We start from the raw sequence: 13775 nt of genomic DNA on the forward strand, positions 1-13775 counted from the left end.
AATACACTGTGATTGGTTAATATGTCAGGTTTCTTTTACTCTGGAATTTCCCCCTCCATCCCTCTCTTTTTCTTTTTCCTTGCAATTTATTTTTTTGAAAAAACCTTGACTGTTTTATCTGTAGGGATCACTGCAGTCTAGAATTTGCTGATTGCAGCCCCATGGTGTAGTTCAGCATGATTCTCCATCCCCAGGGGTTCTTATAAATTGGGAGTTGCATCTAGAACTGCATCTGATAAATGCAGGCTTGACTTTTTTGGGCAAGAATATCTCATAAGTGGTACTGTTTCTCCTGTCTGGAGGCATATACTGTCTGGTTGCTTCTCCTTTTATGATGCTATCATGTCGCTTTAGTTTTTTAAAGCTCTTATTTTGAAAAAAACTTCGAACCTCTGGAAAGTCTCAAGGATAGTGCAATGAACTCTCATTGATTTACCAGTTTTTGCCACATTTGCTTTATCATTCATGCTCTTTTCATATATAGATATATTTTTCTAAGTCATTTGAGAATGGGTTTCAAGCATCAAGCCCCTTCACTCTTAAATATTTCAGGGTGAACCTGCTAAGAACTCTTTTCCATAAGCATCTAAAAGAAAAACCATTCTTCTATTTTCACAGTACTTCTGACACAATGTGTGGGGTTTTCCCTCACACTAAACAATTCTCCAGCTCTTCAGACATCAAGGTGGCGTCCTACAATTCAGTTCTGACGTTAACTTCCCAGAGTTAGCATAAACCCCACAGGTTAAGGGCTCAGTCCCACAAGACTGCTCCCACTTTGGACACCAGTCATAAGTTGCCGGTTGTCACCTGTGCTTTTGGTCAACCAGCTATAAATTAGGGGTTCCCAGTCCCTCGCCTCAAGTTTGATAATTTGCTAGAAAGAACTCAGGGAAATATTTATGTTTACCAGTTTATTATAAAGGATGCAGATGAATAGCCAAGTGGAAGAGAGGCATAGGGCAAAGTATACAGAAGGGCCGGAAGCTTCCACGCCCTCTCTGGGAGTGTCCTAGCACCTCGATGTGTTCACCAACCCAGAAATTCTCTGAACCCCATTGTTCAGGGTTTTTGTGAAGGTTCCATTAAGTAGGCATGCCTGATTAAATCACTGGCCTTTGGTGATGGAACTCAATCTCCAGCCCCTCTCGACTCCCCAGATATCAGGAAGTGGGGCTGAAAGTTCCAACCCTCTAATCACCTGATTGGTTCCTCTGGCAACCAGTCCCCATCCTCCCAGCATCCCCTTATTAGCATAAACTCAGGTATGGTTGAAAGGGGCTTATTGCAAATAATGAAAGATGCTCCTATCACCTCTATCACTCAGGAAATTCCAAGAGTTTTAGGAGCTCTGTGCCAGGAGCTAGGGACAGAGTCCAAATATATATTTCTTATGCCACACTATCAAATTCAGGAAATGTTACAGTGATGACATTCTGTTATCCAATATCTAGATCATACTCAAAATTTGCCAATTATCTTGTGTTGCTTTGTGTGTGTGTGTGTGTGTGTGTGTGTGTGTGTGTGTGTGTGTGTGTGTTGCTTTTTAAAATGACTTTAAAGGACTTATTTCCGGGAATTCCCTGACAATCCAGTAGTTAGGACTCTGCACTTTCACTGCCGAGGGCCCGGGTTCAATCCCTGATCAAAGAGACTTATTTCCAAAAGTCTAATCCTTGCAGCCATGGAATCGTATCCTCAGAAATAATTTATAAATCTATATTAAATTTATTTTTATTTCATTTTTATTATCAAAGCAATAAATGTACTTCATTTAAAACATAAAACAGTCCAGGGACTTCCCTGGTGGTGCAGTGGTTAAGAATCCGCCTGCCAATGCAGGGGACACAGGTTCAATCCCTGGTCCGGGAAGATCTCACATGCCGCGTAGCAACTAAGCCCTCGCGCCACAACTACCGAGCCCGCGTGCCACAACTACCGAAGCTCGCGTGCCTAGAGCCCATGCTCTGCAACAAGAGAGGCCACTGCAATGAGAAGCCCGCGCACCACAATGAAGAGTAGCCCCCGCTCGCCGCAACTGGAGAAAGCCCACGCACAGCCACGAAGACCGAACACAGCCAAAAATAAATAAAATTTTAAAAATAAATAAATAAAATGGTCTAAACTTATGAAGAAAACTAACATTCCTTTGCTTTCTCCCACTCCATCCCCATGGCAGCCCCCTCCCCCACGTGGCTTCAGCCCAGAGGTGTTTCCTCTGGGATTTACCTCTGTGTTCCTAGATAATACGCTTTCATTGCATTTCTTGGTTTTTCAAATGTAGACGTTATCTGTTGGCTTCTACTATGAAAGATCACGATGTAGCCCTCCTTGATCACCCCTCACCCACCCTCCCAATGTCGTTATTAATACCTCATGAGCTCTGGTTAGATATTCATTGGTTACATTGTTTTGACTGTGTAAATACTGTTCACAGCTGAGCCACTCCCTCCCCACACCCCCGACCCTGAGACTCTCACTTGTAACGTGGGAACACAGTGGGTCTGCTCCCTTCACAGTGGGCACTCCCATCCTCCGTGCTGGAGTGGTCACAGGGAATCTCTCTAAGCTACCTCTCTCCCTCCTCTACTAAGAAGCCTGTCACGGCTCCCTGGCGATCCTTGGGTGACGTGCCGTCCCGGGTCCTTTGAGCCCTGTCCCTTGTCTATCTGTCTGTCCTTACCTCCCCCACTCCCATTTTTTCCCCAGCAAAACTGAGTTATGCCTTGATCTCCAAACGCTCCAGCTGGTCCACGTCTCCATGTCCCATACGTGCCACTCCCTCCGCCTGGCACGCCCTCCCCAGCCCTTTCACGGGGTGAACCACACTCGGCTCTGCTGTCCGCTCCTCAGGAAGTCTTCTGTGATGCCCACCTTCCAAGAGCTAAGCTTGCCCTTCTCTGGGCACTTCCGCTCCCTAGCCAGCTCTGGAGTACTGGATCATCAACAGGGCTGTCACCCCAAGGGGCCTGGAGGGCTACGCATGTCGTCCTTTCTGAAGTTCTCAACGGAGCAGGGCTCTGACTGGGACTTGCTGAGCGTTGGTTGAATTGACTGCTTGTGCCTGGAGCTCAGAGAAGGGAGACAGGGCCTGGCAGCCGGTAGGGGCAGGGAGGGTTCAGTGACAGCCACGGTAGGGGGTGGGGTAGGGTGAGGAGAGAGGCCTTCCTCCCACGCCCATTCCAGCATTGGCACTAAAAGAGACCACCCCCTTGGAGGCCCCAGGGCAGCCGTCTGGTCTGCGGCTGGGCCCACTTTCCTGGATCCTGACGCCTGCGACCCTGCCAAGGTCCAGCTCGGCCAAGGTGAGCTGAGGACATGGCAGGCTCTGAGGGCCAGGTTTCCCGAGGCTGTCATTGATAGGGCGCTTCCGTGGGCCGGCCCTGGACTCAGCGCATGCGTGCTTTGGCCCATCTCATCCCTAAGACACCTAGAGCCAGGTGCTATTATTAACACCCCCATTTCCCAGAGAAAGACTGCTGAGGCTCAGAGAAGGGTCATGCAGGGAGAACGTCCTGGAACTGACTACTAAGATCCCAGGGCTAAATGTTCTTAGTGCTTTCCATGCATTAACTTGGGTGAGGAGGGACCGTTATTATTTCGATTGAACAGGTGAGGAAACCAAAGCACAGAGAGGTTAAGCAACTTGTCCAAGGTCACCCAGCAAGTAAGTGGCAGAACCCGGGCATTCGGCCACAGAGTTTTACTCCCTTTGCTCTCAGCCTGATCTTGAGGGTGATGGGGGTGGGGGGCGATGTGGCGCTCCCGGTCAGGACACAGCACACCTCAGTTTGCAAAGATATTGCACACCTGCCACCTCACCTGCCTTTCAGTCCAGAGAATTCACAGAGATCACGGCCCCCATTTTGCAGAGGAGAAAATGAAAACCGGAGGAGGGTAACGACTGGCACAAGGTCACACAGTAAGTTAGCTGCTGGATAGGGGCTTGGGTCCCAGGTTTGATACCCAGGCCTGGGCCGGCCCTGGCCCCCTGACTGGCTGGACTCACTGAGTTTGGTGACCCTGAGGAAGGGGGTTATCAGGGGGTTACAGGGCAGGTGAGCAGAGAGTTCTGAGCGGGGAGGCAGGAGCTCTGGAGGGGAGCCCAAGCCTTGCCTCCTGCTTGCTGCGGGAACCTCAATTTCCTCATCTGTAACATAAATGGCCTGCATCTATTGGACCCTGAGGGCCCTTCCAGCCTGAATTCACAAGGTGCCTGGGGACACAGTGCTCCCTGATCGCCCCGTTGCTTTCCCCATTGGTGCAGCCGAGCAGCCCCATTTCCCCTGCAGGATATTTTTTTCCACCTGTTCGCAGCCTCTTCCCATCTGGCATGGCTGCAGGCCTCAGGAAGCTGGGGAAGATGTCCAGCCAAGCCCAGAGCGTCACACTGGTTTGGGAATCAGCACCTACTGTTCAATCTGCCTCACCACGTTGCCCAGTGAGCACTTACTCCTTCTGTTTTGTAGCAGAGCAGCCTGTCATCTGTCTGTCTGTCTGTCTGTGACCCTCTCCAGCAGGACTGTGAGCTCGATGAGGGCAGAGGTCACATCGAGAGATCAGAGCTTGATAAGCAGTGAGCCTCCCATTTCTGGAAGCATGCACAGAGAGGCTGTGTGTGGCCGGGATGTGGAGCGGGACAGAGAATGGAGCCAGGGGTCGGGGTGAAGGGAATCAGGCCCTCCAGCTCGGGGCTCTGAGACCCCCAGGAGCAGTCCTTGAGACCCCACGGCCCGGGAGAGGACTGGGGGGCTCTGTCCTCTGTGGGCAGTGGAAAGAGAACACAGAGGCGTGAAACTGACTCATCAAGGATGTCTTTATAGGAACTGTGGCAGACACTGGCCTGAGGGTGGATAGACTCAGAGCCTCCAGGGCTTTTGCTCCGTAGGAGTCCCCTCTGTGCTTGGGCCACACTGACCGCCAATGTCGGGAGGCCTCGGTGGGGAGCCACATCCCCCCACAAGTGTCCACGCTATCAGCCATGTCCTCTGGGGTCTGATGGGCTGCCACACCATGAGAGTGAAGTCTTCCGTGCTGACGAAACCAGGATGGGCAAAGCTTGGAGAGAGCACTTCGGGGGAGGGGGACCGTTTGCTGAGCCAGGGGCCTCTGCTGCACTCTCGCCCACTCGAATGGTCCGCACCTCCAGATGCACCGCGTTCCCTCTGGCCTCAAGGCCTCTGCCCAGGCCCCTCCCTCACCTGAAACACTCATCCCCTCCCCTGGCCAGGCTAACTCCTACTCATCCTTGAGGTCTCTGTTTCAGTAATTCAACAACTGCTTCCTGGGCACCTACGATGAGGCAGACACTGTCCCAGGTGAGCTGTTGGCAGTGAGTGAATGGTCCTGCCCTCTCAGAGTTTCCACACGATGCTGATGTGGGATGACTTGCCATAGGCTTGTGGCTATAACGAGTAGCCCCCAAGTCAATGGCTTAACCCAATGAAGGTCTATTTTGCACCCATATCACAGTCCAAATGGGTGGCAGGGGGGCTCTGCTTCAGTGCCACTGCCATCCCCTAGCCTTGGATAGGGTCCCCTCTGACCCTGCATCAGGCCAGCTGGTGAGGGAAGAGGGGGAGCATGGAGGGCTGGGCAGGGAGGCTTCACGCCTTGGCCTGGGGCAGCAGGCATGCCACTTCCACCCACTTTCTCCTGGTGCGAGCTTGGCCGCAAACACACTGTCTGAATGTCCTGGGGCTGCTGTAACAATTCCCGAAACTTGGTAGCTTGAAACAACAGAAATGTATTCTCTCATGGTTCCGGAGGCCAGAAGCCTGAAATCAAGGTGCTGGCAGGGCCGTGCTCCCTCTGCAGCTTCCAGGGGAGGGTCCTTCCTTCCTCTCCTGGCTTCTAGGTGCTGTCAGCAATCCTTAGCATCCTGGGCTTACGGCCGCATCACTCCAATCTCTGGCTCTGACTTCACATCGCCTTCTCCTCTGTGTCTTTCCCTTTTTGTGTCCCTCTTATCAGGATACTTGTTATTGGGTTTAGCCCACTGGTAATCCAAGGTGATTTTCTCATCTCAAGATCCTTAATAATTATATCTTGCAAAGACTTTTTTCCAAATGAGGTAAAATTCATAGGTTCTGGGGATTAGAACATGGACCTATCTCTTTGGGTGCCACCTTCCAACACTAGCAGAATCACCTGGACTCCTTTACACAGCAGCCAGCTTCCAGGCGGGCAGAAACAGAAGCTATTGGTACAAAGTCTCTTAAGGCCTAGGCCCAGAAGTCCCAGAACATTATTTCTACTGCATTCTATTGGTCAAAGCAGGTTTCAGGGCTTACCCAGATTCAAGGGCAAGTAGAATACATAGAATACCCCTCCTGTCGGGAGATGTGGCAACAATGCCAAAGGGCACGCGTCATGGGAGGGATGGCGGCTGCTGTCTTTGGAAACAAGCTAACAGAGTGTGTGTGTGTGTGTGTGTTTTGGCGAAGGCCTCTGCTAGAGGCCCCGGAAATGTGCTCCCTGATGATGGTGTTGCTGACAAGGCTGAGGTAGGAAAGGCTCCACCCGAGTGGAGCTCAGCCATCAACTAGCTGACCCTGGGCCAGTCCCTCATTCACTCAACAACTACCTACTATGTGCCAGGCCCCGAGCGAGGCACTGGGGTCCCAGTGGTGAGCAAGCCAGGTCCCTGTGGAACTGGCCATCCTGTGGATGACAAAAGCTTATAACTGGACACACTTGTCACAGAGTGTGACAAGTAGAAGGAGACCAGCAAGGAGATGAGCTGGAGAATCCCTGGGGACAAAAGAGGCCAGGATGAGCCTGGAGGGCAGAGACCCAGAGGATGACCCCTCCTGGGCCTCAGTTTCCTGCTCTGGACATCAAGAGGGTTTGTCAGAGCCATGGACTCAAACTATGTTCCCTGGAGTCCTAGCATCTCCCAGAGGCACCGCAGGGGCTACTGCAGGGGCTACTGCAGAGGGGGCTGAGCAGGGGGCATCTAAAGTTTGTGACTAATTGGGTTGGAAGCTTCCAGGGATCTCCCACAGTCTAGGTGCCAAGCCAGACGTCCTGGTCTTGTCCTGGTCTCATCCCGGTGACTGTCTGGGAAAAAATTTTCCCAGGACCCCTCCTGTTCCTGAATGGCTCTGCCAGGGTCCTGGGCTCTGGGGAAATAGGGAACCTCCCCTTTGTCTATTGGGCCCTCAGGTCCCCCTAACACCCCAGAACAGACCCTCCACCAGGATGCTTGCACCTGCTCCCTTACCTTTGACCTTGGGTCTGCTTGAGCTGGGAGAGCCCCAGGGACCCCACATGAGGTGCCAGTGTCTCTCAAAGAGCTCAGGCTCTTTAGGGTCCCACCCTCCCCTCTGTGTGGCCCTGGGTGGGCCCCTTGCCCTCTCTCATCCTCTGGGTAAGTCCTGCCTCATGGGGGTGAGCACAAAGGCAAGGAGCTGGTGAGATCCAGGCCCTCTGACGCCGGCTTGAGATCAGCACAGGGAGAGCCAGAGAAGTGCCAGGAGACGCCCAGCCTCCTGGGGACCTGCCCCTGGTGCTTCTGCCCCATGATCTGGGAAGCTCTGGACCCCACCTGCCCCCAGGGGGTTGGGAGAGGACTGGGGGCGAGTTAGTCAGTAGGAAAACCATTTACTTCAGTTCAGCAACTTTTATTCCTGTGTTCAACGCAGTGTTGGGCATTGGGTAGGGGCGGGGGCAGAGATGCCAAAGAGAATAATCCCCTCCCGCCTCTGGGCCTCAGTTTTTCTCGCACAGGGAGGGAAGGTTTCCTCTGTTTCCTTCATGGGGAGGCTGTGAGGACAGTGACAATACACGACAAGACATAGTCCTTGCCCTGGAGATGGGCTCACCCTCGGGGAGGGAGGCCCATGCCCTGCCCACCACTAGCAGCTGGCAAGAAGGGCGGCTGGGGCCCTGTGACCAGGTGATGCGCCAGAGGCTCTCAGCCACGGGTCTGGCTTCACTGAGCTCTGTCCTGGTGACAGAGGCCTCAACGGGCCGCGTAAGGAAGGGGAACAGTCCACGCAGAGGAGGTCACTCCATTCACAGTCCAGAGGGCCACGAAGGGGTAGGTCATGCCATCTCCTCCAGGTGCAGCGAGGACCCACACCGCTGCTAGCATCCTTAGCTGGTGGTGCCCAGCGAGGGCTGTGGGGAGGCCGACTGGCTCAGGGTCACGCTGGGGAAGCTGGTGACAAAGCTTTCCCACCTTCTCCTTATCTTCTGCAAGACAGGAGGGGTCGAGATCAGGGCCCAGGTCTCTGGACTGGGTGGTGGGTTTCAGGTGCTGTTCCACCTACAGCCACGAGGTGGTGGTAGACCCCAGAGACAGAAGCATGGCTCACTAGCCACCCTTCCTCCTAGAGGAAGCCGGCAGCTCCCACCCAGGGGGGCCGGATCACCCCCTTTTCCGGGGGAGAGGGGAGCACAAGATGTAACCCTGGGGAAGTTGTACTGGCTGATCTCTTGCCTCCAGCAAAATCCACCCAACCAGCACGCTGACAGATTGATCATCTCGTAACAGCTCTGACCGTATCACCCACCTGCTCTAAAACCTTCCCTGACTCCCCAGTGCCTATGGGATAAATCCCAAAGGCCTTCAGGCCCCCCTGAAATACAGTTCTTGGATATCTCTCTCTCCAGCCCCTTCCCCAGACAGCTCTGTTATCTTTTTGATCTACAGCCCCATACATTTCTGCCTCTGAGCCTTTGCTGCCCTGGGTCCTGCTCCTGGGGACCTCCCCCTCCCCTCTAGCCCTCCTCCATCCACCAGCCCTCAGCCAAACCTGTTGATATTGCCACCACTGGCTGCCTTCTTGCTGGGCTTGGATCAGCTGCTCTGTGTCCCCCAGGCTCCCTGGCAGTTGCTCCTGCCCGGGGGCGTCCAGCCTTTCTGGGCCTCCGTCTGAGGACCTGGACTTCTCACGACCCTGTCTGAGGCTCAGCGCCCGGCGCAGTTGGCCTGCCAGGGGCCTCCCGCAGGGCTCCTGGAGCTTGCTATAGGAGGGCCGTGGTCCTCGCAAGGACTGGCTGCGTAGCCCTGTCCCCATGGTTCTGGAGGCTGCAGGCACAGGACTGCTCCAGCCCCTTGGCGAGCCCCTGGCCTTCTGAGATGGCCTGGTGCCTCCACCCACCTGACAGGAGCTCACTTGGGGACAAAGGTTGGTGCTGCTGAGGTGGCCGTTGTAAACCAAAGGGCGGGTGGAGAGGTGGTGTTGTGGGTGACTCAGGGATGCTTGACCTCGGTGGCCTGCCCTCCTCTTCCTCCTCCAGGCAGCCTTCCCTGACCACCCCACCCCAAAGATCTTGCCCTCCCCTGAACTCCTGTAGTCCTGGCTGTCCAGACTCATTTCGTTGACAGAACAGATGGCTCAACAGCAAAACAGAGACAGGCTTTTAAGAAATAGGACAGCTCCAACCTAGAACTGTCAAATTCACAGAGACAGAAGGGAGCATGGTGGTTGCCAGGGCCTGGGGGGAATGGCAAGTTGCTTAATGGCTATAGAGTTTCAGTTTTGCAAGGTGAGAAACTTCTGGAGGTTGGTCGTACAACAATGTGAACGTATATAACGCTACTGAATTGTACATGTAAAAATGGCTAAGATGGTACATTTTATGTTTCTGTATTTTTTTTGCTACAATTGGAAATTTCAAAAAAGAAAGAAAGAAAAAAGAAACAGGATAGTTCTAGGCTGGAAGTTAGGAGACTTGGGTTTTTTCCAGGCCTAGCTCTGCCCCTAATTTTCCAGCACAGAATAGGGTTAAGCGCTCAGGCTCTGAGGACCAGCTGCTCCTAGGTAAACCTCGGTTCCATCCCCCGCAGCTACGTGATGCTGGGTGCCTTCTCCCTTGGTTTCCTTGTCTAAAACAGAGACAGATAACTCACGTGTTGTCGTGAGGACTAAATGTGATGATGCTATGCCCAGCAAAGGGCTTGGTAAAAGTGAGCTGGTGGCATTCAGTATTCGAGGCAAATCCTTTTTCCTCTTGGTCAGTCTTCTCATCTGTAAAATGGGTTGTTGTGAACATCAAATGAAATCATGAATGTGGACGCCTCTAAAGACAAGACTACCAGCAGCAGCTCTTTCTCCCAAGTCAGGGGAAAGAGAAAGGTACTTGGGCTGGGCCAGCCGATCCTCAGAATCCTAGAATTTGAGAGTTTAAAGGGAGCTCCCACATCTGAGAAACAAAAACACACTCCTTTTGGTTTTAATCACTATTTTTTGAGCTTTTATTTTTTACTGGTTCTGGAGCTAATTCCTGCCTATATTTCGTTTAAACCTCATGACAGTCCTATGAGGTGTACATCATTATCTTCATGTTATAGATCCCCACTTTGTAGATGGGGCAAACGGAAGCTCAGAGAGATTAAGCATGCCCAGTAAGTGGCAGAGCTGGGACTCCCGCCCTGGTCAGACTGGCTTTAGAGCCCGTGTTTCAACCACTCCGCTCTCCTGTCCTGGTGTTGGTGGCAGAGGTGGGACTGGAAGCTGGGCGTCCTGCTTCCTCTGTGTCTGGGGTGCCGCACGAGGTGCCCTGTCTGGGGTCAGGGAAGTGCTGGCTGCAACTCTTGGCTCACCCCAGACTCCTCTGCGCCTGGTCTTGCTTTTTTTCCTCTCTCAGAATTTCTAGGCCTTCCTTGGGTTCAGGATCTCTTAATATCTGTCAAGCTCACCTCCCAGCCAGAGGAGCCAAGGCAGGGCCAGTGTGAAGAGGAGAATGGAGAAAAGGAACCCTGACCCTCTGTCCCAGCCTGTCCCAGAGGTGGATTATGACCATTATTCCAACCCTGACCACACGTTTAATGCCTGACCCATGTGCCAACCCTGACCTTGGTTAAAAAGCAACAAAACCATTACACAGTCTTCAACCCCTTTATTCCAGCACAGTTAACTCAAATCCTCACCCTCATCCAAGTCTGAGCTGGGAAGGGCTTGCTGATGACTCACGGGCCTCTGAGATGTGTCGGGGTGAATCATTCGTTCTTGTGTCACGCCTGTTGCTGCCGTATACCCTCTTGCCAAGCGTGTAATCTTACAACAATTCCCCAGATCCGTAAATCTGTGGAGGACCAGGAGAAAATATGTGTTCTTTTCCTTCCCACCCCACTGCCTCCCTGCCTTTGTCACCGGGGGTGGTGGTAAGGGTTCTTACCTTTCCAGACTCTGCTGGGTGACAGCTCCCCTGGAAGCCTGCCCAACCCCTCAGCCTGGGTTAGGGAGGCAGTCCCCTGTCTAGCCCACCCAATACACACAGTAGCAGCAGTCACCCCAGGATGCCTTTCCCCGCCACACTGGTGTCCCTTGATGGCTAGGACAACATCTCTTTCATCTCTGTCCCCAGGACATGACATAGTAAATGCTTGGGCTTAAATATTGGAGACTATTACGTGTCTATTGCTGTGTAACAGAATACCCCAAAACTTAGTGGCTTAAGGCAGCACTCATGTATAACCTCACAGTTTCTGTGGGTCTGGGATCCAGGCACAGCTTAACGGGGGCCTCTGGCTCAGGGTCCCTTGCAGGCTTCAATCAGAAGGCTGTTAGTCACCTCCAGGTTTGACTGGGGGTGGATCTGCTTCCAAGATTGTTGGCAGGACCTGCTTCCTCGCAGGTTGTTGCCGTGAGGGTCTCAGTTTCTTGTTGATTGTTGGCTGTTCCCAAGGGCAACTCACATCATGGGGGCTAGCTTCAGTTGCAGCCGGCAAGAGAGTGTGAGAGATGGCAGGCGGGCAGAAGCCAGAGTCTTTGGGGAACTTAACCTCAGAAGTGACCTCCCATCACTTTTGCCATCACTGTTCCTCCAAGGCGAGTCACCAGGTCCAGTCGGCACCCAAGGGAAGGGACCCACAAGGGCGTGAACACCAGGAGGCAGGATCTTTGCAGGTCATCGCGGAGGCAGCTTACCCGTGAGACCTGGGTCCCAAGTCCATCAGGCTGCCCGAGCCGAAAGCCTTGCACGTTTATGGGACACCTACGTGCTTTGAGTGAGCAGCTTAACCTCACGTGCCTACAGTTACTCATCTATAAAATGGGGATAATATTTTATTTCATCAAGTCTAAGATGACGTCGATAGAAAGATAGCATTATTTTATACACCAGTAAGAAAGAATATCCACTGCCCATTCATTGGAAGATGCAGCCCCATTTCAGAGCTTGAAGTGTGGGGGGGAAATGTACGTCTTAAAATTAATGAAACACACAGTGTTTATTTCCTAAGGTGATCTGAGACTTAAATGACTGGTACTATTTAAGGTTGTTGTGAGGCTTAGATGTACGGAAGGCTGCAAACTGGGGCAGGCTGCCCAGATGTTCCATTTATTTATTTATTCATTCATTCATTTATTTATATATGGCTGCATTGGGTCTCCGTTGCTGCGTGCAGGCTTTCTCTAGTTGTGGCGAGCGGGGGCTACTCTTTGTTGCAGTGCACGGGCTTCTCACTGCGGTGGCTGCTTAGTAGCTGTGGCGCACGGGCTTAGCTGCTCCGCGGCATGCGGGATCTTCCCGGACCAGGGCTTGAACCTCTGTGCCCTACACTGGCAGGTGGATTCTTAACCACTGCTCCACCAGGGAAGCCCCAGATGTTACTTTTTATTAGTGAGCCAATGAAATTAATCCACACCTACACACTGTGGGCAAGATCTTGTTTTGATGATGTCTAGGCTAGAAGTGAGGCCAAGGGGAGCAGGATAGAATCTCCACCCCCAGAAAAGGAGGGATTCTCATGTACATCAAGCAAGGCACCTTAAAACAGACACCGAGTGCTGAGGGTGCACGGAAGAGAACGGGAGACCCCCATCTGTCTTGGAGGTGGTTAGCATCTGGGCAGCCTCCCTGGAGGAGGTGGTGTTGGAGCCCAGCATTGAGGGCAGGGAGGACTGTTGCAGTAGAGATAGAGGTAGGATCCTGTGGGTGACCAAAGCCTGGGAACACAAAGTGTTGCCCTTGGGTGGGAGAAAAATCTGGAAAGGTAGACTGAAGCCTGCTCTTCCTTCCGGAGCCTGGAAGAGGAATCTGAGCTTGGGAGACAAGGGGGATGGGGTGTGCCCTCCACTCCAGGAGCCTTACCTCTGTGATTGCATTTCACCCTCACACTCTCTGGAGCTTAGCCCCATTTTTCAGATGAAATAACAGAAGCTCAGAGGGATGAAGCAACTTGCCCAAGGAGACACCGTCAGTAGTGGGCCTTGAATGCAGCCCCACAGAGTCAGGCCAGCAAACAGAGTCCTCAGCAAATGAGTGTTCCACCCCCAGACCCCACTCCTCACCCCGGTCTTCATGCACCCTACACGATGATCAGACAGAACCATTAGCTTAAGGTTAATGCCACTAGAGTTTTCCTTGAAAATATGATATGCCCACCATCAATGAGGCAAGGGGCTCATGTGTGTGTGTTTCAACTAATAATTTATCTTTGCCTGAGCAGCTCTTATAATACAGTACATTTGGGGGGAACTAGTTCTTTTTTTTTTTTTTTTTTTTTTTTTGCTGTACACGGGCCTCTCACTGTTGTGGCCTCTCCCGTTGTGGAGCACAGGCTCCGGACGCACAGGCTCTGGACGCGCAGGCTCAGCGGCCATGGCTCACGGGCCCAGCCGCTCTGAGGCATGTGGGATCTTCCCGGACCGGGGCACGAACCCGTGTCCCCTGCATCAGCAGGCGGACTCTCGACCACTGTGCCACCAGGGAAGCCCAGAACTAGTTCTTTTACTTCAGAACAATGATCCATTGTTTTGGTTTTCATTTCCCAAAGGAAGCTAGAATGCCAGGCTGTAGGTTCAGCAAGAGATTTTGGT

The 13775-nt window shown here is 52.7% G+C and overlaps 1 protein-coding gene across 1 annotated transcript; it reads right to left on the reverse strand.

Annotated features, from left to right (window-relative positions):
* Window positions 1-8100: 8100 nt before the first annotated feature.
* Window positions 8101-9026, reverse strand: C9H11orf86 (chromosome 9 C11orf86 homolog). The gene is made up of 2 exons (XM_060157795.1): window positions 8763-9026; window positions 8101-8199 (listed from the first exon to the last, which is right to left on the reverse strand). Exons 1-2 carry the CDS (start codon window positions 9024-9026, stop codon window positions 8101-8103), a joined length of 363 nt encoding a protein of 120 aa, XP_060013778.1.
* Window positions 9027-13775: the final 4749 nt, after the last annotated feature.

This window comes from Lagenorhynchus albirostris, chromosome 9 (genome assembly GCF_949774975.1).
Source record: "Lagenorhynchus albirostris chromosome 9, mLagAlb1.1, whole genome shotgun sequence".
Lineage (NCBI taxonomy): Eukaryota > Metazoa > Chordata > Mammalia > Artiodactyla > Delphinidae > Lagenorhynchus > Lagenorhynchus albirostris.

Coding starts and splice junctions, on each gene's coding strand:
- C9H11orf86 (XM_060157795.1), bottom strand. CDS start 9,026: ATGGGGACAGGGCTACGCAGCCAGTCCTTGCGAGGACCACGGCCCTCC. Junction 8,200..8,762: donor AGTGGTGGCAATATCAACAG/GTTTGGCTGAGG, acceptor CCTGTCTTGCAG/AAGATAAGGAGAAGGTGGGA.